Source organism: Marmota monax, unplaced genomic scaffold (genome assembly GCF_021218885.2).
Source record: "Marmota monax isolate L192 unplaced genomic scaffold, Marmota_monax_Labrador192_F-V1.1 WCK01_AAM20220418_F8-fsc00015, whole genome shotgun sequence".
Taxonomy (NCBI): Eukaryota; Metazoa; Chordata; class Mammalia; order Rodentia; family Sciuridae; genus Marmota; species Marmota monax.
The window spans coordinates 22162974-22188326 of NW_026692194.1; the positions used below are offsets into that span (position 1 = coordinate 22162974).

The window sequence follows — 25353 nt, forward strand, 5'->3', positions numbered from 1 at the left end:
GCTGAGGCAGGAGGATTGAGAGTTCAAATCCAGCCTTGGCAACAAGGCGCTAAGCATCTCAGTTAGACCTTGCCTCTAAAATGAAATACAAAAAAGGGCTGAGAATGTGGCTCAGTGATTAAGTGCCCTGAGTTCAATCCCCGCCCCCCCCCCAAAAAAAAGATTTATAAGAATGAATCTTACTGAAGAGTGAAAATTCACTTGGGCTGTCACAAGCGAATAGTAGTGTGAAAAGAATGAGATTTCCTGCCAATCTGATGACACTCTACTTATTGCCCTACATTGAAGTTTTCAAAATGAAGATGAAAAAAATAGGGTAAGTGACTTGGTTGTATTATTTTCCATATGGAAATTCATGCTTTTCTATTAATATTTTTTTTGCATTTTTCTTCTGTGATTATATTAGCTTATCAAATAAAGTACTGCACACTTCAATAGGGCAGTTATTATATCTATTCCTTTATTTTACACCTTTATTTTATTTTATGTGTTGCTGAGGATCAAACCCAGTGCCTCACAGGTGCTAGGCAAGCACTCTACCACTGAGCTACAGCCCCAGCCCTTCTCCATCCTTTTTTATGAGGAAGATCAAAAGTAGTTCCATTATTTGCATTATTTCTGCCCAAAGGGTTATGGTCATCTGGGGTTGATGAGTTTAAGCTACATAGGGGAATATTAGATGATCTAAAAGCTACTTAACTGTTAAATTTTATGAAATTTACTTTAAGCCCTTAAATTTTTTTTTAATAAAGATAAATAGGGATTTGAAGAAGATGTGAGTGGCTGTCAATAGTGTCAGTTCTAATGGTTTAGAATTTTGCTCATAGAGGATGGGAAAATGATAAAGACTTTTGGTCACCTTATTTGTAAATATGCAAAGATGAGAAATTCCTTAGGCATAGGAAGAATTTTGTACTAGGATTTCCAAACTTAATAGGTATTTTGGCTTGCTCTGAAAGAAAGAAATTACAGTAATATTAAGTAATAAAGAACGCTTTTAAAAAGTCACTTCACTGTTATAGAAAGCTGTGTTTAATAAAAGGTTTTCAAACCAGTCTTGCTGTTCTTTTCTAAAGTTAATACAGTAGGTCAGGCTACTGAAACCAAGAACTGTGATATATTTTTAGAGATCATAACTCCTCTTATTTTAAATAAATTTTATATTCAACACCAATAAATAGCACATAAGGGAGTGAAAGTACATTTCAGCTTATTTTAAAGTAGGGGTAACACTGCTTTAAAAGTCACTTCTTTACATATATAGTTATTCTTTATTTCCAGGATGGAAAATTAGTGCCAATGACTATTTTCCACAAAACGGACTCTGAGGATTTACAGAAGAAACCTCTCCTGGTACATGTATATGGAGCTTATGGAATGGATTTGAAAATGAATTTCAGACCTGAGAGGAGGGTCTTGGTAGATGATGGATGGATATTAGCATATTGCCATGTTAGGTAAGTCAGCACACCTAGCATGAGAGTTCCAAAACGTGGTAACATATCTAAAATAACAATATATTGGGGAGCAAAAACTTTCTCTTTTGTAGTGTTAGTGTTATATATACTCCTAAATCCTGTGCTCCGTAGAATTTGATTCAGTAACAGATTATATGAACCAAAGAGCAAAAGGATAGGCTTTGGAGATTCTTGAATATATGTATCAGTCTCTGTACATGGTTACATTATTATTTCCATCTGATTTCCTGGAGTTTAGGTTTTTTTTAAACAGCCTTGTATACCAGACTTTTCCAATCTAACTTCCATTTTATTTTAGTTGTATTCAAGACAAAAATATATTACATGTATGTATGTATGTATGTGTGTGTGTATATATATGTAATTTGGTACCAAGGATTAAACCCAGGGACACTTAACCACTGAGCCATATCCCCATCCCTATTTATCTATTTAGAGAAGGTCTCATCAAATTGATTAAGGCCTCACTAGATGCTGCGACTGACTTTGAGCTTGTGATGCTCCTGCTTTAGCCTCCTGAATCAGTAGGATTACAGGCATATACCACCATATAACACAAATATAATTTTTTTTCTGCTAAAAGTCCTTCCCACTTCATCTCCAGAACAACATCCAGATTCCTCAGTTTAATGCTGTCAATGATTTGGCTTATCTCTAGCGGCATCTATCATGTCCTTTCAAATTACATGCTCTGCCACCTCCTTGCCCTTCTACATGTTGTATCTTTTCTGTCTTGAGGCCTTTCTAAAAACTCATATTCTTCTTTCACATTACTCCTAATGTGAAGGGTGGAATGTTCTTTCCTCTGCTCTGTGATACCTAAGTACACTGTTACAGCAGTGACCACAATGCTTATAGTAACTTTTTCTTCACAAAATTTGATCTCCGTGGGAATGTTTTCTTGTTTATAAGGTTGGCAGGCACTTAGACAACCTCTGATAAGTAGTAGACAGGCACTCAAAACTTATTTATTGGATCAGTCTTTTGTTGTCCATGTTAGAGGTTATTAAGTTTTTTCTCTGAAGAACTAGATAGTGACATGGGAACATAGCTCAGTGTTAGAGGATAACCGGGTTCCTCCACTTGATCCCCAAAACCACACACACCAAAAAAAACTGCATAGTAAACATTTTAGGCCTCACAGGCTGCACACTATCTCTGTTACATCCTCCTACTTATTTTCTCCCTAGCCTTTAAAAATGTAGAAACAGTTCTTAGCTGGAGATCCATTAAAAAAAAATAAATAAAAACGGGCTTCGAATCATAATTTGCTGACCTCTACCTACATCTGTATCATTTTTTTTCTACTAAAATTTTTTTCGCCCTTTAATTTCAGGGGTGGTGGTGAGTTGGGCCTCCAGTGGCATGCTGACGGCCGACTAACTAAAAAACTCAATGGCCTTGCTGACTTAGAGGCTTGCATTAAGACGCTTCATGGCCAAGGCTTTTCTCAGCCAAGTCTAACAACCCTGACTGCTTTCAGTGCTGGAGGGGTGCTTGTGGGAGCATTGTGTAATTCTAGTCCAGAGATCCTGAGAGCTGTGACTTTGGAGGTAAGTACACTCTGCTTACAAAATGGAGGCCTGAGTCATAGACTCAGAAAGAAAAAAAAAAAAATTCTGTTATGGTTTTACCACAGCCTCAGAATGTAACAAAGCTTTTCAGTTTAAACAAAATTGTAGATCTAGGAAAACTTCTAAAATAATTTTAATCACAGTATTTACTCTGTACATATTATTCTCTGACAGTGTTCTTTACGAATTTGTAAGGATTCCACTAAAAGGTTAATGGCTATTCCCATTGATCATTTTCTCTTTGTGTGAGTATTTAGAATTGGTGGGGAAAAGATGAAGCATCTGTGCCTCACAGTTCCACAAGGGGGTGGGGTATCTGTGACCAAATGCTGTGTACCCTGTGACTCATACTAGTCAGTTCAACACACTGCCCATCAACATTTTAGTACTGATTTTAAGGGCTATTTTTAAATACTACATTCTTAATGGTCTTTGAGGTATAGTTTTCCTGTACTTTAGTTGAAATACTCTGTTCTAAAAATGCTCTGCTGTCTTAATGTTCAGAATTATTAAGCTATATTATAGCTATTTGATTTTACCTCTATCATTCTCCTGTTTCCTAGTTACTCTGGAAAATAATGACTGGAATGGTGAAACTAAATTATTTTCAGGGTTTTTCAGTGTTGTATTGAGAGCGAAGGGTATACAGTGTGGGCTTATTGTAAATAAATAAATTTTAAATAGCCCTAATCCATGAATCTATTTTAAAAGTTCTTTCTTTTTTTCTTTTTGGCATTGCTGGGGATAAAACCCAGGGCCACGTGCACATTAGACAAGTGCTTTGCAACTGAGCTATACTCCCAGCCCCTATAAATCTGTTTAAAAAATACACAGCTACACTAAATTATGGGGGCAAGGGGCTATCCCCAAAGATAGTAATAGCAGAATCATTTACAATATAAAGAAAATGGTACTAACCTTTATTTTTAGATATTAGAAAGGACACCATCAGAAATATATGTGTATAGGGATTTATCCCAGGTTGCTTATCCTAGTGAAGAATTAGAGATAGCCTAAAACATCCAACAGTGGAGGATTCATGTATGAGTCAAAGTTCTTAATAACAAGCACCAAAAACTCTGATTCAAGCAGAAAGGGGTTTTATCAAATGGTGTTAGGTCAGAGTATGTGTGTTCAGAACCAATGTCAGAGGCTGCCAGGCAGATACAGAACTGCCCAACAGAGTTGCCACTATTGCCACTGCCAAGCACAAATCACCTCCCGCTAACAGTGCAGCTTCTACAAACTGGAGACAATGTCACAGTTTTGCAAAGAAATTCACCGTGATCAGCACTTCTTTAAATCATGGACTTTCCAGAGTCTGGAGCACATGTCTGTGACACCTATGTAATTTGCTACTCTTAAGCTTCAGGGAAAAAGAAAGAGATACATCTAATATCTCTACAGTGACAGACAGGTTGTGTCCAATAAGGTTGGCATTTTTCCAAATGCAGGAAAAGCATTCAGAGACTCAGCAGCCAACAGGAATTAGAGATGAGCCCACTAGCTGTGGTGACTGGTAATAAGAGAAAAAGCTGAAAAGCATGTAAACTAAGGAGTCAGTGGTCGTTTTCTCTTACCTTGGATATTTTCCAGATTTTCTGGGAATCCACATGGCTTCTTGAGATATATTCTCTTGTGTCAGTATGCATATTTTTAAAGTAACATTTTTCTGAAACTTACATTGCCAACTCCTTAGATGAAAAAGAAGTTTCTTTGGCTTTTTTTATTAGGCACCTTTCTTGGATGTTCTCAATACTATGATGGACACTACACTCCCTCTGACATTAGAAGAACTAGAAGAGTGGGGGAATCCTTCATCTGATGAAAAGCACAAGAACTACATAAAACGTTACTGCCCCTATCAAAATATTAAACCTCAGGTAGGAAAAATGTGGTTGCCATATACTGTCCTGACGTAATAGAGAAAGTAAAGGGGTGCTTACCTGTGATGAGGCAGGAGTAGGCAGGGGTTTTAGAGATGTCTCCACTGTGATACCCAAACATCTTTCAGCACCATTGTGTTCATGCTCCGTCTTTTCAGTTTAATACTTCAGGAAAATAATTATTATACCTTAATTACTAGATGAGATGAAGTTATGATCTCTTCAGACAAAAATAAGTTAGGTAACAAATAGGCTCGCTCAAGAATATTAAATGAGAAAAAACCTCTAACACTTGGGAAAAAATTGGAGGCAATTATTTTTTCATGATCTAATGGAAGAGACCATAGGAGTAATGTGAACTCTTCATACGTGTATTTTCTTTTAGCATTATCCTTCGATTCACATCACAGCTTATGAAAACGATGAACGTGTACCTCTGAAAGGAATTGTTAACTATACTGAGAAACTGAAGGAAGCCGTCATGGAGCATACTAAGGACACAGGTGAAGGTAGGAGACTCCAGGACCTAGGGAATGTGGCTAGATGGACTAGAACCCTTAGCATACAGAGTACATCTCAAGCTTCAGACCAAATCATCAGACCATGATTGAGGACAAATCATTTTTTTCTGTTGACTACACAGCTAAAGTGTATATAATAGTCTCACCTCTTTTCAAAGGACAAAAAGAAAAAGTAAATTTAAATATCAACTGTAAACTTAGAAATGTACTCTCATGCAATTATTTATTCATTTAAAGATATCCATTGAGATATTATTCTTGGGAATCTGTGAAAGATTCTGAGAGTTTTGCTTTGGAGCTTCAGTGCCCAAACTAGCTGTTTAGTTTCTTCTAGATGTTCTTTTCATTTTTATTAAATAAGAACTTTTCCTTTTTGCCTTGAAATTGCATGCCAAGACATGCCAAGGGAACCTACCTATAAGTCAGTATCTCTCCATTTCACAGAGCTGCTGACTCCCTCCTCAGTCACATCTTTCTCCATATGGTGCCACGGCCCCTCCATCCAGCTATCTTAGCCACTGGGTCTCTTCCCACTTGCCCTAATTCAGAAACTTGTCTTCTGCTGCTTGCCCCTCCCCTCTCTTTGGTGGTGATTATGGTAGTTTTGCCCTTATTCCTTTGCTATTATTTGAATAAAGTACTTAAAAGAGAAGAAATGGGTCTCACCAGTCTGTAAACCCAGTGGCTTGGGAGGCTGGGACAGGGGGATCGTGACTTCAAAGCCAGCCTCAGAAACTTAGTGAGGCCCTCAGCAACCCAGTAAGACCCTGGATCTAAATAAAATAGACAAAAGGGCTGGGGATATGGCTCAGCAGTTAAGCACCCCTGGGTTCAATCCCTGGTACAAAAAAAAAAGAAAGAAAGAAAGAAATGTGTCTCAATCTTCTAAAGGCTTCCTAATTGTTTGATGTGTTAACTCTTTCAGGCTATCAGGCCCCCAATATTATTTTAGATATTCAGCCTGGAGGAAATCATGTGATTGAAGATTCTCACAAAAAGGTATGTTCTATAGCCCTTCTCAGTTAGCCACAGAGAAGTATATATTCAAAGTTTTCAGTGGTTATAACAGGGTTTATGACAGAGCTACTTCACAAGTGTCAGGTCTAGCTGAGACCCAGGAGGGGGAGGATGGGTCACTGAGTCAAGCAAGAGAAAAGGTTCTCTCCTGTACTTGATGAAGGAGCTCTGTTAAAGAAAGTAATTGAATCCTGATCATTGGAAGCCTCTGTCTCCATCCCAAATAGAAGTATTCCTGCCATAAATTGCTGGCTTGAGGGTTAGGTGAAGATGGATAAACCAAGAAAGAATCACAACACTGGAATTTTACCACAAAATCCTTCTATCTAATATTAAAATGTGTTTCTTTTAGATTACAGCCCAGATTAAATTCCTATATGAGGAACTTGGACTTGACAGCACCAGTGTTTTCGAGGATCTTAAGAAATACCTGAAATTCTGAAATGTTACATTCAACGGGGAATTGGAAACACACTGAAATATTTCATAGTCTTATTTCCAAATTGGGTTATTAGCAAAAGTGAGATTTTAAGTTACTAGGTGATTTTTTTAAAGTTGCTTCTCCATCCAGATTTTGCGAAGTCTGTATTACAGTTGCTATACTGTTCTCTTCCACTGGTGTACATGCCTGTTAGCATAGGGAAAGCAGTTTTTAAACCATGTTCCTTAAAAAGACATGGAGAAAAGAATGAGGAAGGGGCTGGGGTTGTGGCTCAGCGGTAGAACACTCATCTAGCACATGTGAGGCCCTGGGTTCCATCCTCAGCACCACATAAAAATAATAAATAAATTAAATAAAGGTATTGTGTCCAACCACTTCTAAAAAGAATGAGGAAAAGAGTGGAGGCTGTAGAATCCCAGGCCTCCCTTCCAATCAGTACTTTGTTCTTATCTGTTTTACTAGGATTTTCTTTGAACAGTTTACAAATCGATGTCCTTCCTCTTTGTTAGTGAATATTTATAGACATTAGGACATTGAATCTTTCTTCTAGTTTCTTTGAATACATTTTAATAAAAAAGCTAAACATTTTTGTCATTTAAATGCTTTAGAGCTTTCAAATAATCTTAGGATTGACAGTGTTCTAATCATTGCTTATCAGTGTTATCTCAAAGTTAAAAGTTTCTACAACAACAATCTTCTTTTAAACATTTTATTATTATTTCAAACATTTGAGAACCTTTCCTAAAATAGTTACATTCAAGCTACCGAAATATCTTAAGAATTAGATGAAGTTTACCCAGCAGCATGCTATACATGAAGTTACAACACAACCAAATACCAGTGTCCCCATCTCTTTCATAGAAGTTCCTAACATAAGCTGTACAATATGTTTAACACACTAGAATAGCATGCTCGATTGGAAACAAAGCATTTATCTCTGAAAGCAGTTTGGTGATGAAAGAGGTTCTTCGTGTTGTGTTCCAGGATGACTCCATCTCCCTTCTCCAGAAAAACGCCATGTGTTTCAACTTCACTGCCTTTGGAGGTAGAATTGGTACTTAATTTTATTCTCAGTCTTGTAGGAAGACCTGAAATCATTTCCTGTAGATTTAGCTGTGTTGATTCTCCGAAATTCAGAACCACAATAAAGACTTTGTCTATGCCATCCAGCTCTCTTGTGTACACAACAGAGTGACTGTCATTCCTCAAAAGGCAAAACCAGCCCCTGCTGAAGAGCAACTCATTGGAATGGAGTAGACTTAATTCTTGATATAATTTCAAGGCTGAACTGGGCTGAGTCTTTTGGACCTATTTTTTAAAAAGAACACTTACATAAATGGTTGATTACAAGAATTTTTAAAAATATTTTATTATCTAAAGGAATTATTTCCCCCAAAACTTACTTTATTTTTCCCTTAAAATAACTGCCAAATTATAAGCATTAATAAGTACATAAGAATAGTTTATATAAAAGCCAATCAAAGTTACAAAATTCAGGTTTTGAGCTTAACTGGGAGCTGCTGCTGTGCTCCATCTTAAAACTGTTGCAGAAACACTTTGACTCCACTCAAGATTTCCGAACAAATGTCCATGTCTAAGTTAATGATACTGAACTTGCCTAAATGAAGTTACTCTATCTGTATTATAACTGCCAAACGCCTGGGAGAGAAAAAAAGCCATTAAGGCAATGGATTTAGAACTTTTGATGAATTAGGGCTTACTTATCCTCTCTTGTGGGATCACATAAGTTGCTACTGTGCAGAGATCATTGTAACTTCAGCAGATGTGGTTCTTGCATAACTAATGATAGAACAGAAAATTACACATTCACACACACATAAATCTGCCTAAACTGAAAGTTAACTAATGTAAATTTTTTTTTTAACAGTAAAAGGCAGTATAAGTCTATTAAAGATTTAGGTTTATGTTACAACTATATAAAACATATATAATTCAATGTACTTTTCTTGCTTTTTTCCCATTTAACATTTTAAGCATTTTCCTATCATTATATAACCTCCATAATATCATTTTAATATTTGCATTTCCAATATTTTCTTATAATTTCACTCCCCTCTCCCAACTTTTAGGAATATTTATTTAGGATAGATTACCAGAAGATAATTACTATGTCAAAGAGTATGGACATCCAATACATAATGCCAAATTATTCTTCATAAGAGCTGTTGCCAAATCAACAATGTTCATTTCATTGTACTGTTGCCAGCCATGTTTTCTGGGGTGGTGGTGGTTACCGTTGTTATTGTTGTTTAGGGGTGGGTGCTTATTATGTGTCTTAAATTAATATCTCATGGGTGTTTTGGGGAAAAAAGTGTATTCTTTGTTTATCAGGTACAAAAGTATTTATGGTACATGTATATGACTTGTCAAAGTTATTACTAACATTTTCTGTAGGTGTAGGTAATGCATGAAAAGCATAGTTCAGTGCCGCTCACATAAGAAGTGCTCAGTGTCAGCTACTATTTTTATCTAATTTGAAATCTCTTTCTGTAATTATGGATTTGTCAATTTTCTCTTTGCATTTCTCAGAGTATTTGTTTTATATATTTTGAAGCTACTGTTACATAAAGATTCATAATTTTTAGTGGACTGTTATTGTTTTTCAATTTTTGGAAATTGATTGCCTTTGTCTCATAATGCTTTTCATATTGAATTCTATTTTGTCTGCTATTAAATATTTCCAAACCTGCTTTTCATATCTTCATTTTTTGACTAGAGAAATGCATGCACACAGTATAAAACTCAAGTACAAGACCAATGTATACAATGAAAAGGTTTTCTTCCATTATTGCCTAGCTTCCAAGCTTCCCTCCCAGACATTATTAACTGTTTGTAGTCTTTCATTTTTAATGTATCATATGAAATAATTCTGTGCCTATGCAATCATAGGTTGACATTTTTTTCTTTACATAACTGGTGGCATGTTACTTTCTATACTATTTAATACATATTAGAAACGGTCTCAGATCACTGCAACTATTCTCATATTCTCATTTTAAAAGCTACATACTAGTCCCATAATTGATTAAACTGGTTTTCTATTGATAAAATATTTAAATCATTCTAGAGTATTCTGCTATTACAAACAATGCTTCATTCAAGATCCTTATATATTTCTCATTTTGCACGTGTGCAAATGAGGCACAAATACCTAAGAATAGAAAGATTAGGTTAAAAAATACATTTTTGGCTGAACATAATCCCAGCAGCTCATGAGGCTGAGGCAGGAGGATCACAAGTTCAAAGCCAGCCTCAGCAACTTAGCTAGGCCCTGAGCAACTCAATGAGACTTTGTCTCTAAATAAAATATTTTAAAAAGTACTAGGGGGGCTGAGGACATAGCTCAATTGGTAGAGTGCTTGCTTTGCCCTGGGTTCAATCCCCAGCATCAGAAAGAAGAAAAAAAGGGCAGGAGATGTGGCTCAGTGGTTAAGTACCCCAGGGTTCAATCCCCTGTACTCAAAAAAAAATATGTATTTATTTAAATAATACATTTAAAATATATAAATAATATCTATCTAGGCTATATAAGTATACATTTATATATTTCATATATATATATATGTATATATATATTGTTTTTGTTTGGTACTGGGGATTGAACCCAGGGGCACTTAGCCACTGAGCCACATCTTCAGCCCTTTTTATTTTTTATTTATTTTATTTTGAAATAGGGTCTTACTAAGTTGCCTAGGGCCTCAATAAATTGCTAAGGCTGGCCTCAGAGCTTGGGATCCTCATGCCTCAGCCTCCTGAATCACTGGGATTATAGACATGTGCCATCGCACCCAGCTTGTTGTTTGACAGCTAAGTTGTAAGCTTGTTTTCTATTACTATTTGCCTGCTATATCTTTATTTTTAAAGTTTTTCTGTGACCCTGCAAGGGAAGTCTCTGACAGTTAAGGTTTTAGACACACTCAGGTTGACTGTGTTGTCAATACAAAAACTCATTTCTTGTTTCTAGAATCAACAAATGTTCACTGATACTCACCTCAACATTCACAACATGGTAATCTGAATTGGTGGGTAACCAGGTGTGATTGCCTTCAGAAAAACCAGCATTTGAACTGTTGTCCCACTGCATTGGTGACTTTGAGAGAAGAGTGTTCTGTGTTAAAGAGACCAGGAAGAGAAAGCAATGGTCAAGTTATTAAAAGAAAGATACTTTGGTACTTTCTGATTTACCTAATAATTTTGCTTCCCTACAGCTCTTAACTAATGTGTATGTTCATTAATCATAATGAAAAGGCCTTAACACTCAATACATAAACAAGTTTTAGCTGGGAAATATCTAATAGTATCTTAAGATTGAATAGACCATAATAAATAAACCTTAACATACTTAGAATCTTTGCTGCTTTTTCTGAAAAATTAGAAATGTGGGATTTTTAAATGTGCCCTTATGGATTCATGCTATGTTCTCTGTGGTAAAGTTGTGGCAAATTCAAGAATACTGTCTGATACAAGCAAGCCTGAACTCATTTATCCAGCCTTATTATTGCCCATGAGCAAAATCAAATCCTGAAGCTGACAGAGAAGATGTTTTACCTTAACCAAGTATTAGGGAACGGGATCTCATACAAATTAAAGGTTCAGTATTGGTCATCTAGCCAGCAACACAATTATGAGAGCCTTATCCTTAAGGAAAAGCTAACTGTGAGGCTCTGGATTAAACACTGGATAATATAAGACTACTACAGTTATTAGATCTAGCAGGTCAAATAAAAACTGAAGAAATATTCCTAGCTTTCCATGTTTTGGATAAAGGGAAATGAATAATATTCCAAATAAAGCCACTGGTCTCAAATTCTGGTGTCTAAGAATCAGCTAGAAAACATCTTTAAAATGCAGATTCCTTGCCAGGTGTGGTGCTGCATACCGATAATCAGCAACTCAGGAGGCTAAGGCAGGGGGATTACAAAATCAAGGCCAGCCTCGCAATTTAGTAAGACCCTAAATGACTTAATTAGACCCCATCTCAAAAAATAAAAAAGGGAGTGGTGTAGTTTAGTGTTTAAACACCACTAGGTTCAATCCCTGCTACCAAAATAATTTTTTTGAAATCTTTTTTTAAAATGCAGATTACTTGACTCTGCTCAATAAATTTAAATGTGCAGCTCAGAAATCAGCTCCCAAAACAAGAAAGCTCATGATTCTTACTAACCACAAAGAAAGAAAAGCAAAGTAACTGATTTGCTGCAATGGAATAGAAAAGTAAAATCTCTGATTTAGCAAAAGGACTAGGACTAGCAAAAGGACATGCTCTGGTGCATGATTCAATTGTGTTAAACTTACAGCATCATAGTTTTCGTTGAGATCTGTGGCTAAAATATTTCCCATTCCTATTTCTTCTCCATAGTAAGTTATGGGAGTTCCAGGGAGTGTGAAAAGAAGCATGTTCATGATATTAACATACTGGTTCCCCAGACGAGAAGTCAGTCGGCTACTGTCTGATCCACCAATCTGAAAAGCAGATATTTTTAAGAACACAGCTCTATACACAGTTTTCTGGAAGACTTACCCTAATTCACAGTTCACCGGGCCCAAAGGTAGTTGCAGGCAAGCCTAGATTTGAGTCCTAGCTTAGTGATTGCTGTGTAACTGATCCATTTACTTCTTGGCTACTGAAGACTAACCACGTGCTGTCAGAATTCACAATGGCACTGCAAATAATAGTGCTTAGAGGATGCGTATTCATATTTTTTTCACATTTGTATAAGAATATTGGCAGGAAACAAAAGTGTTTCCTCCATAAAGAGGACAAGGAAACAAGATGGAAAGGGCCAGAGATGGTAGACTTCTGACACATCCCTTTACTGTCTTCATTTTTTAACTATTTAAATAAATTTTAAAAGGTAAATTAACATGGGGTGGGTTGTGGCTCAGTGGTAGAGCACTTGCCTAGCATGTGTGAGGCACTGGGTTCGAGTCTCAGCACCACATATCAGCAAATTAATAAAGATCCATCAATAGCTAATAAAAATATTTTTTTAAAAAGGTAAATCAACATAAATTTATATAGAGAAAGTTTTATAAGGTGTTTGCTATTTTTATATATATTTCTGTGCTAAATGCTCTAGGTAATACTGTAACTCTACTCCTTATTTAAATAAGAATTAAAATTCTTTTCTATAACCCCACAACTTAAATCTCATGCATGTGCTAAGCAAGGCGCTTACTGTATCGTAAAGCATTTTCACACCTATGTTATCTTACTTCCTTTTCCACAACCATGCTGTCAAACACTATCTCCATTTTACAAATGAGGAAGCCAGCTCTGAGAAATTACATCATTTATTCAAATTATAGTATGTGGGAGAACCAGCCTTTGTACTTGAGTCTTAGAAAGGAATTAAAGGGCTGGGGATATAGCTCAGTTAGTAGTTTCCCACATATGCACAAGGCCCTGGGTTCAATCCCCAGCACTACCACCACAAAGAAGAAGAAGAAGAAGAAAGGAAATGATTGTTAAAATCTTTTTTATATGTATTAAAATAATTTTCATAATTATACCTCTATAAGCCAATATGAAGTATTTTTCTAAATTTATGGCCTGAAAATTAGGTCAATTCTTGCCTCCATCCTTTTACTCTATTTTATATATATATATATATATATATATATATATATATATATATATATATATATATATATATATATATTTTTTTTTTTTTTTTTAAGCTGGTGGTGGACCTTTATTTATATGCTGTACTGAGAATCAAACCCAGTGCCTCACACATGCTAGGCAAGCACTCTGCCACTGAGCCATGACCCCAACCCTCCTTTCACTCTTTTAGCTTCTAACAACAAACCCTGTGATTTCTTAAGTCTTCTAGACACAGAGCATGAAAGGTTACAACAATCCAAGATGAATTTATTCAAGAAAAATAATTGCATTTTGGAGCAGTGAGCTTTGTAGCATTTGCACTTCCCTAATCTCACGCACCCTTACTCAAATCCATGATGGCTTTCAAAACTAATAGCCGTACCAATAAAACAGCTGAAAACCAGCAGCCTAGCCACCACTAGAAGGGCAGAACAGGTTTAAAGTACACCAAGATCTCCATCCTTAGGAAACCTTCATAAATTTCTGGCAGCTCACATTTGGTTTCCTTTGCCTGATCTGACTCTGCAAACAGCAACAGCCCTATCCCCAGAGCATTGCTGAGAACAACTCAACATTGTACCTGCCTATGATGGTGTTATTAATTGAAGCTACTCAGAAGCTGAGCAAAAAAAGAAAAAAAAAATTAAAGCTGACAATGAGATGTCTGTGAGGGGCTTTCAAAAGTTCCAACATCCCTGGGAATCCAAGAGGCTACAGTAATGGCAGGCCTGTGTGCATGCTGAGGGCTGTGCAGATATCCAAGGATGACCTGACAAGGCTCTGATCTCTTACCTTGGGCTACCCTTGAGGCTCTGTGCAATCAGAAATTGACAACTAAGGCAGAGCTGTCAACTGCCAAATGTTGAGAGTATGCCAACACACTCACAGACCTTCAGCAATACAGGGAGACTCATCAGTTCCATCTAGAAATCTTTCCATTCCTTAACTGTCAAAGTAGAGATTTCCCTGGCCACATGGAAAAAGAACAGACTATGCAGAATTAGTCTAAGAAAGAAAAGAAAAAAAGGAGTAACAACTACAACAAACACAGAGGGGAGAACATGATTTCTAGAATTACCCTATTACATGCCTTTAAATGTCCAGTTTTTAATAACAACAAAAATACTGACAAAGAAGCAAAACTATGGCCCATACATTGGTGATAAGAAAAATAATCAGTAAAAAGTGTTGCTGCGGGAAACCAAACATTTGACTTACTAGAGACTTTAAATCAGCTATTATGTTTTCCAGGAACTAAGTTATAGGGGCTGGGGTTGTGGCTCAGTGGTAGAGTGCTCGCCTCGCATGTGAGAGACCCTGGGTTCGATCCTCAGCACCACATAAAAATAAAGACCTGACAAGGATCTGATCTCTCAGAGCACCACATAAAAATAAACAAAATAAAGATATTGTATCCATGTATAACTAAAAAAATATTTTAAAAAAGAACTAAGTTATAGCTACACAACTTAAAGACAATATGGGAAACAGTGTCACATCAAATAGATATTACTCATTATTATCAACAGAGAAATTATGAAAAAGAAACAAATTTTGGAGTTGAAAAGTATAACAAATAAAAACTTTCCTAGTAGGGTTTGACATATTTGAACTGGCAGAAGAATCAGAAAACACAAAGGTCAATTGAGAAAATCTCAACTGAAACAATCAGAAAGAAAAGAATGAAGAACAATGAGCAGATCTCAGAGACCTGTGGGATACCATCATACACACCAACATACACAGTCTCAAAATGAGAAGAGATAGAAAAAGGGAAAGAAAGAATGTCTGAAAAAACAACAGACAACAACTTCCCACAGCTGGTGAAAAACAATCTGCACATCAGAACCCCCACCTTGACACATCAGACTGTCAGAGGCACAGAGAGAGCTAGGGATGAGGCTTGGTGGTAGGGTGCTTGCCTAGCATGGATCCCCAGTACCACCCAAACACAAAGGCACAGAAAAAAATGCTGATTAAAGCAGCAAGAGAAAATTAGCATATCACATATCAGTAATCCTTGATAAGATTAACAACTGACTTGTCATCAGAAACTATGGAGGCTAGAAGGCAATGTGATGACATCTTGAATGAAAGGGAAAAAACAAAATATCTATATCTAGCAAAATATTCTCCAATTATGAAAGACAATTTTTACATACCTCTTCACACCTACTGTGATGGGTATGATTTTTTTTCAAAACACAGAAAATTAGTTATTAAGGATATGGGAAACTAGAACCCTTGTACATGGCTGCTAGGAATGTAAAATTGGGGCGGCGGGGGGGATCAGTAGAAAATAATATGGCAGTTCCTCAAAGTTAAACATAGAAGTACTGTATGATCCAGCAATTCCACTTCCATGTAGGTATCCAAAAGAAATTGAAGAAAGGGGTTAAAATGGATACCATATACCAAAGTTCATGACATTCCAATAGCCATAAAGAGGAAACACCCCAATGGGCATCAAGAGATGAAGGAATGAATAAAACATGGTATCTACACTCAATTGAATATTATGCAACCATAAAAAAGAATGAAATGCTGATATACGCTACAGTATGAAAAAATCTTGAAAACGTAGATTTGATTAAATAAGCCAGTCACAGGAAGAAAAATATTGTGTGAATCCACTTATATGAGGTACTCGTAAAATAGAAGCATAAAACAGAATGGAAGATACAAGAGTTTGGAAGTAGGAATAAGAGATTACTATATAACTTTTAAGTTCGGGATTATGAAAAAGTTCTAGAAATGGATAATAGTGATAGATAATTAAACAACTTGTGAATGTATTTAATACCAATAAATTGCACATTTATTTTAAATTTTATGTGTATTTTGCCATAAGAAAGGCCACAAAAGAATTTTTCAGGAATGCATAATAAACTATTAGAAACTAATAAGTTCATCGGTGTTGCAGGCAGGATATGAGATCAATATATAAAAGCCTATACTAAACCAGGTACAGTGGCAAACACATGTAATCCCAGTGGCTCAGGAGGCTGAGATAGGAGGATTGCGAGTTCAAAGCCAGCCTCAACAATGGTGAGGTGCTAAGCAACTCAGTGAGACCCTGTCTCTAAATAAAATACAAAATAGGGCTGGGGATGTGGCTCAGTGGTCAAGTGCCCCCCAGTACTCCCCACCAAAAAAAAAAAAAGTCTATATTATTTGTATACACTAAGAATGAACAATCAAAAATGAAATTAAGAAAATAATTCAATTCAACATGAAAGGAATAAAATATAGCTATGTGCCACACAACATTCTGGTCAACCACAGACTATATATAGCAGTAGTCTCAAAATTATAATGGGACTGGAAGAAAGTTGAGGAAAAGGCAAGGGAAAGGGGAACTGATAGAGGAAAAAAAAAGAATCCTCAAGAAAATTCACAGTGAAGAGTTTGGTACAAGCTTTGCAGAGAAGCTCCTTAAAAAGTGTAAAAGCTGGGGTTGTGGCTCAGTGGTAGAGCACTTGCCTAGCATGCATGAGGCACTGGGTTTGATTCTCAGCACCACATACAAATAAATAAAATAATGGTCCAACAACAACTAAACATTTTTTTTTAAAATGTGAAAGCAAGCTGCTCGTGGTGATGCACACCTATAGCAGGAGGATCACAAGTTTGAGGCCAGCCTTAGAAATTTAGTGAGGCCCTAAGCAACTTAGTGAGACCCTATCTCAAAATAAAAAATAAAAAGGGCTGGGGATGTGGGCTTATAGCTCAGTGGTAAAGCACCTCTGGGTTCACTCCCCAGTACCAAAAAAAGAAAATGCGCTGGGGATGGCCCAGTAGTTAAGTGCCTCCAGGTTCAATCCCCAGTACAAGGGAAAAAAATCTTTTTCTCTTTCTTCAATAATAAATTAACTAGGGCTTACTATAACTAAGTCACTGCACCTGGCTCAGGTTTGTTTTTTTTTTTTTTTTTTATATAACTTTAGTGTAACCTAGGTGTTTCTGTCCAGCGAGTGCAACAACAATGTGTATTAAGTCATGATACCGTTCCTCCTGAAGGGGACTGAATCCTTGGAAAACCAGGACAGCATGAATACGATCATGTCACATCATGGAACCACAGCTGGTTCCATGTGTATACAGATGGCCTCTTCAAAGGGCTCAAGATGGGCACAAGGACTTACCATCCAATTAGGCCACCTTCCTTCTGGCATGTTTTCCATCCAGGATGTGATGACGTCATGCACAATGTTCCCAGAAAGATCGTCCAGTGTGGTGAGGTAATGGTTGAAGGGAAAATCCGCTTCCTGGGTAAATGGCAACCCATAGTACATCATGGTCCTGTCGATGCTCTCTGCCTGGGCTTCGGCTCCCATGAACCTGTCAGAGTTGGCAGGGTTTGAGGCCCTCAGGGCCTGTCAGGAGACTGGCTAAAGACTCTGCATCTTGTTTATATCTTATTTTTAAAATGTGGGGGCTAAACACACACTATTAGCCAGATAGGGGCAGGGCTCATTAGAAAGCAGTCAAGCCAGGTAGCCAAGAAAGGTCACAGTGGGTCACCTGTGGTGTCTAGGGCAGTGTATTAATGGGTCACTGCACAATCTTGGGCCCAGCTGCCTCGGTTCACATCCCATCTTTGCCATCACTACCCACGGGACCATCGCCTGCGTGCTCAGAGCTTCGTCTCCTCATCTAGAAAGTGGAGATGATAATCAGAGCACCACTTCAAGAAGGGAAAATTTCTTAAGCTTCTTTTTCTATTGATTCTATTGGGTGACCAGTACAAACTAACACAGGTTGAGTATCCCTTAACAAAAATTCTTGGGACCAGAGTATTTCAGATTTTGGAGGGTTTTTTTGTTTTGTTTTGTTTTGTTTTTTTAAATTTTACAGTATTTACCTAGACTTTTACTAGTTGAAAATTCCTGATCCAAAAATCATAAATCAAAAATGGTCCAAAATTTTCAGTTAACCTTGAGTTAATTTTGTAGAATATTATATGCCAGGCACTATTTTAGGTGCTTTATGTACATTATCTTATTTATCTCGTAATAACCTTTTAAAAGGTTATTACTATTACCTTTGTTGTTTTTTTTTTTCCTTTGATGGTGGTTCTGGGAATTGAACCCAGGGCCTTGTGCATGCAAGGCAAGCAATCTATCAACTGAGCTATATCCCCGGCCCCTACCATTACCTTCTTATTGATGAGAAAACAGACTTATGTTAACCACCCAGCCCAAGACCAACCAGCTACGGAGCCAGATTCCACCTCAAGCCCATCTGAGTCCAAAGCTGTGTTTCTAAGCATTGTGATATACTGACAGGTTGATTCCAACATTTGGATTCATACTCTACAGGGAAATATAGTCCCAGTAATAATGATAAAAATAATAGTTTCTGGCTAATATTTAACTACTAAATTATCTTTTAATTTAATTTTTATAAAACTCTGAAATCAGTGCTGTCATCAGCAAAATTCCACAAAAGAAGAAACTGAAAATCAGCTGTGTGACAAGATATATCAGACCCTGGCATAACCTAGCTGAAATAAAATTATGCAGTCTTATTAAATTATGACTTGGAGCTCAGACCATGCCTCATAACCATGTGAGGTTTAAACTACAGATCACACTCTGTGCCTATAAAGAACAAAAGCAGTCCTGTGGTCACCTGTATCTGCCAGGCTCCCGGCTGTATTGGTCCATGGTCTGCCGGAAGCTCCGGACAAGGTCGTGCATTCCCACTTGCGTGGTGGTGAAGTCGTGATACAGCTCTGAGTAGTGTGTGACAGTGTCCTTTGAAAACCAGGACAACAGGAATGCCATCATTTCACATGTCGCATACCCACAGCCAGCTCCATATAAATACAGTCAGTCTCTTCAAAGGGATCAAGCTGAGCAAAAGAGATACTCAGAAAAGATCCTGGCGAGACCTCCCATGCTCAAGAGTTTGTGGACTGACAGACAGTATTCACAACTATTAGTACTTCATTTGATTAATTGTCAACTTTATAAATCTAGTAAACATAAACAGTTAATAAAGTCCTCCTACCCATGTGATTGTCTAAGTGCTTCAGACACTTTTAAAGGCATGCAAATGATCCTAAGGATTATAGAGCCCATCATTATACTTTTATCTATTCACACAGATATCAATATTGTATATTTAAATTAGTTTCTTTACCATATTTATCTTTCATTTTTACTATTACAGTTCCTCAGAGTTTCAGTAATTTTTCCTGATATTCATTTCTCTGCCTTCCTAGGATTATAAGAATCAAAAACAAAAGACTACATCCCATACAAGCCAAGGTTTTAGGACCTGGGTTGGGACACGGACTGACTGAACCTAACTTGAGGTCCATGTGGTAGATTTTTTTGCCTTCCATACTTTTTATTGGTACACTATAGTGTACATAATGAATCCTGATTCATAGTGAGATGGGCATGGTTCAGAAATCTGTTTATCACTTCTATAACCCTTGATATGTTAAGTTCTCTAAGGTTTGGTAAATGGGGGATCATGAAACTTCTCTAATAGGTGGTTACAAGAATTCAATGCACTATAAAAGTGCATGTTGCATACCACGGACACCTGGCCAATGCCTGTTCCCTTCCCTTCTGTCTATCTAACCTGGAACAACTAACTAGAAAAGATGCTGGGGACCTCCTCACTTGAACTTGAATGAGATGATAAAATCTCAGTGAGCAAACTGTCCTCCATTCTAGGTCCTTGGTAGAGTTCACTCTGTGCCCTCAGAACCTTCATGAAGGGACAAAGATGAAGAACTCCAGGGATCCCTTACTCTGGAAAAAGCCAGCGGAAGGAAACATCTGAGTGCCTGAATTAGAAACCCCAATGACTCCTAAGAGAAGTAGTGTGGCTAGGTACCTCCCACAGATGGCAGAGGACTTGCCTTTGTAATTGGCATCTCAGGCTAATAAGGGAAACCCTGATGCATTTTCAGAAATTTTAAAACCTTACCGGGCTTTGTGACTTATTTACTTGGATCTCATCTCTCAGATGCTTTGCTTCTAGAAGAAATTTAACAGCATCAAAACTAAAGCCATCAACACCTTTTGCAAGCCAAAACTGTATTATTTCCTAAACAGGAAGAAACAAAACACTTAGTTACACATAATCATAATGCTTAATAAAGGCTTTTTTTTGCAAATGACTTTCCATCATAAATAGATATTGCCACATACAAAGCAAACACAATATCCATGCATTCGGCTATTTATTAATTTCATGTAACTGTCTTAGTATAATGAACTCTCAAGTAACTTCCTTTAGGGATACCCACACCTCCTTCATATTTGAATTAGGAGTTATAATTACATTTATAACTGATATGATGAGCATATTTCCAAAGTTTAGAGAATCCAATCAAAACTTAAGAAACCATCATGAAAGATAGGACTCCAGAGAATCTGGGACAGTACCTCATCTCCATCTTGCCCAACTCCTTAACTATCACTCCAGCTCAAAGTAATAACCAATTGTTCAAGAGTTAAATGCTTCACTCCTTATCAGGAAGGCAAGTGAAAGGTGAAGAGCTTGGGTGGTCAAGGATTTCCTATTGAGAGCACTATGGAAGAAACACAAGACCAAGCAGAAAGAATCAACCATCAACCAGGAAAACAATGAAGAAAAAGAGTGAAGATCAGGTGGTAGAACTCAGCTGCAAACATCTTGAATACCCTCAGATAATAAAAGGTAAATAGCACATTATCCAAAGAAGCCACTATTTTATTGTCCTTAACAAAGAAATTGACCCCAAGCTAAAATAGTTTTCATACATTTTATTGGATTCTTTCATGACAGAATATCTTCCAAAGATGTCTGATGGACACCAGAGTGAATGTCTCTGGCTTTCTCTACACCCCTGCCTGATTCCCGACACATCCTTGCTAAAGAGAAGGTAGCTTTTGCGTGCCCAGCCTCTTCCCTGGCACACCTGCTGTGCCTGGCCTGCCCGGACTCCAATGCTGAGTCCAATGACTGAAGAGATGAAACCAAGACTGCAAACATGGCACTCAAGGAAGGAGCTTGAGAAGAAGGAAATGGGACGTGAGAAACACGGAGAGGATAGAGGAGGCAGCTTCTGGATATGCATGAATGGGAGGCGGAGAAACGGGATTTCCTTTCATTCCAGGCAGTTTCAGGTGTAGGGCTGAAGGCATGGGTGTGTGATCTGTGCAACTGCACTGGGCCCCTGGCTCAGAAGGGCCTTGCGCTTGGTTTAATACTCCAGCTCTTGATTTCATTGTCATGAACTTTTCAATGATTTTAGAACAAGAGACCCTGAACTTTCATTTTGCATGTGGCCCCACAAATGATGTAGCGAGTAATTTATAGGTACCATGAGAAAAACAATACAGGGTAAAGGGGGCCAGAGAGCGAGTTTAGATTGTGTAGGCAACATTTCAACAGGGAAAATAAGAAATGAGGGAGAAGACACGAGGAGGCATGGTCCATGGGGAGGTATGGAATCATGGGAAGGTATGGTGCCGTGTGTAGGTACATGGAAGAGCACAGATTCCTTGAGCAATGAAGAGAGGGGACAGTGTGGTTGGACTCATCACATCTAGCTTAGTAGTTATTGGGATCAACTTGGGATCTGTTGGGCACAGGGATAGGAAACCCCTGGAAGGTGTTCAGCAGAAAAGCCTATGGTTTGTCTTACACTTTCAAAGATCTGATGTATGCAGAACAAACTGGTCAGTCTGACGGCTCCTCAAAAGGTGAAATAGGAGGTTACGCTGAGACCTAGCAATTCCACACCTAGGTACACATCCAAGAGAGGTGAAAATGTGGGTCCCCACCAAACCGTGCACACAGTGGAGGTTCACAGCAGCATGATCCATAAAAGCCAAAAAGCAGAAATCACCTCCCAAGACGCAGCCATATAATGAATATTATCTGTCCATAAAAGGTACAGAATACTGGTGCATGCTACAACTTAAGAGGAATCTTGGAAACATTTTGCTAAATGAAAGAAAGACACAAAGGATAAATATCGTAGGACTCTATTTATATAAAATGTCCAGAACGGGCAAATCTACAGAGACAGAAAGTACATTAGTGGTTGCCAGGGGTTGGGATAATGGGTGAACAATGAGTGCTAAAGCATCCGAGCTTTCTTCTCTGGGGTGATGAAATGTTCTAAAATTAGGTTGTGATAATAGTTCTACAATTTTATGAACTCACTAAAAAACTGAAACTGTATACTTTGGGTAAATTTTATGGTATGTGAATTATATATTAAAAAATCTGTTGCCAAAAGAAAAAAAATAAATAAGCCTGAGGATTCCTTTTTGTTTTTTAAATATTTATTTTTTAGTTATAGGTGGACAATATCTTTATTTTTCATTTTTTATGTGGTGCTGAGGATCGAACCCAGTGCCTCACGTGTGCTAGGCAAGTGCTCTACCTCTGAGCCAAAACCCCAGCCTTGAGGACTCCTTTTAGGAGCCTACCCTGGTGGCTTGGAGTGGGGAGACAAAGTGGAAAAGGCAGATGTTGAATCTGCTCTGAGGGTGGAGCTCCCCGGTCTGCTGGTGGTGTGTGGGTATTGTGAAAGAAAGAGGGGTCAAGACTAACCCCTATGTTCTTGAACTGAGTGACCGTGTGCCACTCACCAGAGGCAACAGCTGGTTGAGGGAGAAAGATGGAATGTTCTGACTTAGACACATCAAGTTTGAGGTGTCTGCTGCACATGTAGGAGGGGATGCTGAGGTGGCTGGTAGCTTGTGAAATCTAGATCTTGGAGCTGGGCATGGTGACACACACTTGGAATCCCAGCACCTTGGGAGGCTGAGGCCAGAGGATTGTGAGTTCAAAGCTAGCTCAGCAATTTAGCAAGGCCCTAAGCAACTTAGTGAGATGCTGTCTCTAAAATATAAGAAAGGCTGAGGATGTGGCTTGGTGGTTGAGCATCCCTGGGTTCAATCCTCTGTACCAAAAAAAAAAAAAAAAAAAAGTGGAGCTTAGGGCAGGGCTGTGGTCACAGATATAAATCTGGGAGCTAGCAGCCTAAAAACATTTGTCAAGTAGCTTGCCCCTTGTTCCAGAAACATAGGTGACCAGGACAGAAGCAGAGCCTGCTGCCACCCTCCCTTATAAGCCAACGGTCACAAAGGACTCCTCCACCTCACTGGAAAATTCTTGAGGGCAAGAGTGGCTGTTGGTTCTGTTTCCTTAGCCTCTGACACAGCACCTGGCCCTCAGTGAATTCTTGATAGAATGGAAGTGAAGTCTGCAGCGTGAGGAGTCACACACTGGCATCATCCATATGTCAACAAATCCCAAACTTTATGCCTAGAGAACAACTCCCCAATTCCCATACCCTTGAATGTCTCACAGAGAGCTCAAACTCCACCCAACAATGCCCTTCTTCCTATTCTTGCATCTTCCAGTTTAGCAAATGGCACCACACCCGACCAGTATTCGACTCTGAAACCTGGAACTCATATTGAACTCTTAAGTTCTAATGACTTCTCTACACCCCACAACACCCTTGCTGATCCAAGTATTTCCACGTTACTGCACTGACCTCCTCCCTGAGCCCTCTGCCTCCAAACCTGACTTACTCAAACCCATTCCCCAAAACTACATTGATTATTCAATACGCAAATATTCCTGCCTAAAACCTTTTAAATTCAAATCCTTACCAGAACTTTCAGTGCTGCTCATGACTCAGCCCCTGCTGACCACTCTAGTCTCACTGGATCAGATCACTCTCTATATATACACCATGTTCCAGCCATATTGATAACTCCCAGCACCACTGCCATGCCATGATTCATGCTCTCCCTGAAACACACCCACCCATGCCTCTTCCCTTGGCTTGCTCCAGTTCATCCCTGACATCATTGGCTCCTGTGCAAATTGCTCCTTCCCTGATCTCTCCCACTCTGTCTGGGTGAAGTACCAGTCCTCTCTACTCCTACTTCCACTGTCACGACCACTCAGAACACTCTATTGTAATCACTGTTTGTTACCTCCCCTCACAATACAAGTCCCATGACAGTCACAATATGTATCTTTTCAACCACCCTACTCCTAGCACATGGCCAACACACTACATATACAGTGTGTTATGGTTGGGATGTGAGGTATCCCCCAAAAGCTCATGAGTGAGACAATGTAAGCAGGTTCAGAGGAGAAATGATTGGGTTATGAAAGTCTTAACCTAATCAGTGAATTAATCACCTGATGGGATTAATTGAGTGGTAACTGAAGGCAGGTAGGATATGGCTAAGGAGGTGGAGCACTGGGGCATGACTTTGGGGTATATATTCGTATTTGGCAACAGGAAGATCTCTCTGCTTCCTGATCATCCTGTGAGCTGCTCTCCTCCAACACACTCTCCGCCATGATTGTTCTGCCTCACCTCGAGCCCTAAGGAATGAAGCCAGCTTTCTATGGATTCAGACTTCTGAAAGTGTGAGCCCCTAAATAAACTTTTCCTCCTCTAAAATTGTTCTGGTAAGGACTTTTAGTCACAGAGGCAAAAAAAAAAAAGCTGACTAAAACACAGTGAAATGAGTACATGATCATAACAGAGCACCTGGCATATAGAAGGTGTAATAAAGGGTATAATTATCTTCAAGTAGAGCTAGTGTTTAAAGGAGGTAGTGAGTGAACTATATTTTATTTCATTTTTAATTTCTTGGTACTAAGGATTGAACCAATGGGGAGGCTTTATCACTGAACTATATCCCCTGTCCCTTTTTTTTTTTTTGGTATCAGGGATTGAACCCAGGGGCACTCAACCACTGAGCCACATCCCCAGCTCTATGTGGTATGTTATTTAGAGACAGGTCTCACTGAGTTGC

The 25353-nt window shown here is 38.2% G+C and overlaps 2 protein-coding genes and 1 non-coding gene across 5 annotated transcripts in view; 2 read left to right on the top strand and 1 right to left on the bottom strand.

Moving 5' to 3' along the window:
• Positions 1-9628, top strand: part of Prepl (prolyl endopeptidase like) — a 36972-nt gene extending 27344 nt beyond the window's left edge. For all 3 annotated transcript variants that reach the window (XM_046424951.2, XM_046424944.2, XM_046424953.2), the window contains 6 exons: positions 1282-1457; positions 2815-3031; positions 4786-4935; positions 5324-5447; positions 6385-6458; positions 6829-9628. In XM_046424951.2, coding sequence (XP_046280907.1) covers positions 1282-1457; positions 2815-3031; positions 4786-4935; positions 5324-5447; positions 6385-6458; positions 6829-6918 — 831 coding nt within the window. In that variant the 3' untranslated portion in view covers positions 6919-9628. The remainder of the gene's footprint in view (positions 1-1281; positions 1458-2814; positions 3032-4785; positions 4936-5323; positions 5448-6384; positions 6459-6828) is intronic.
• Slc3a1 (solute carrier family 3 member 1) overlaps positions 7614-25353 on the bottom strand; it is a 30558-nt gene continuing 12818 nt past the window's right edge. Inside the window, exons 5-10 of the mRNA XM_046424970.2 lie at positions 20495-20614; positions 19181-19305; positions 17692-17887; positions 12235-12402; positions 10931-11047; positions 7614-8226 (exon numbers count right to left, since the gene is read on the bottom strand). Of these exons, the coding sequence (XP_046280926.1) occupies positions 7786-8226; positions 10931-11047; positions 12235-12402; positions 17692-17887; positions 19181-19305; positions 20495-20614 (1167 nt within the window). The 3' untranslated portion in view covers positions 7614-7785. The remainder of the gene's footprint in view (positions 8227-10930; positions 11048-12234; positions 12403-17691; positions 17888-19180; positions 19306-20494; positions 20615-25353) is intronic.
• Trnaa-cgc (transfer RNA alanine (anticodon CGC)) lies at positions 14816-14888 on the top strand. Its single transcript has one exon. It is a non-coding gene; the product is annotated as a tRNA-Ala (tRNA).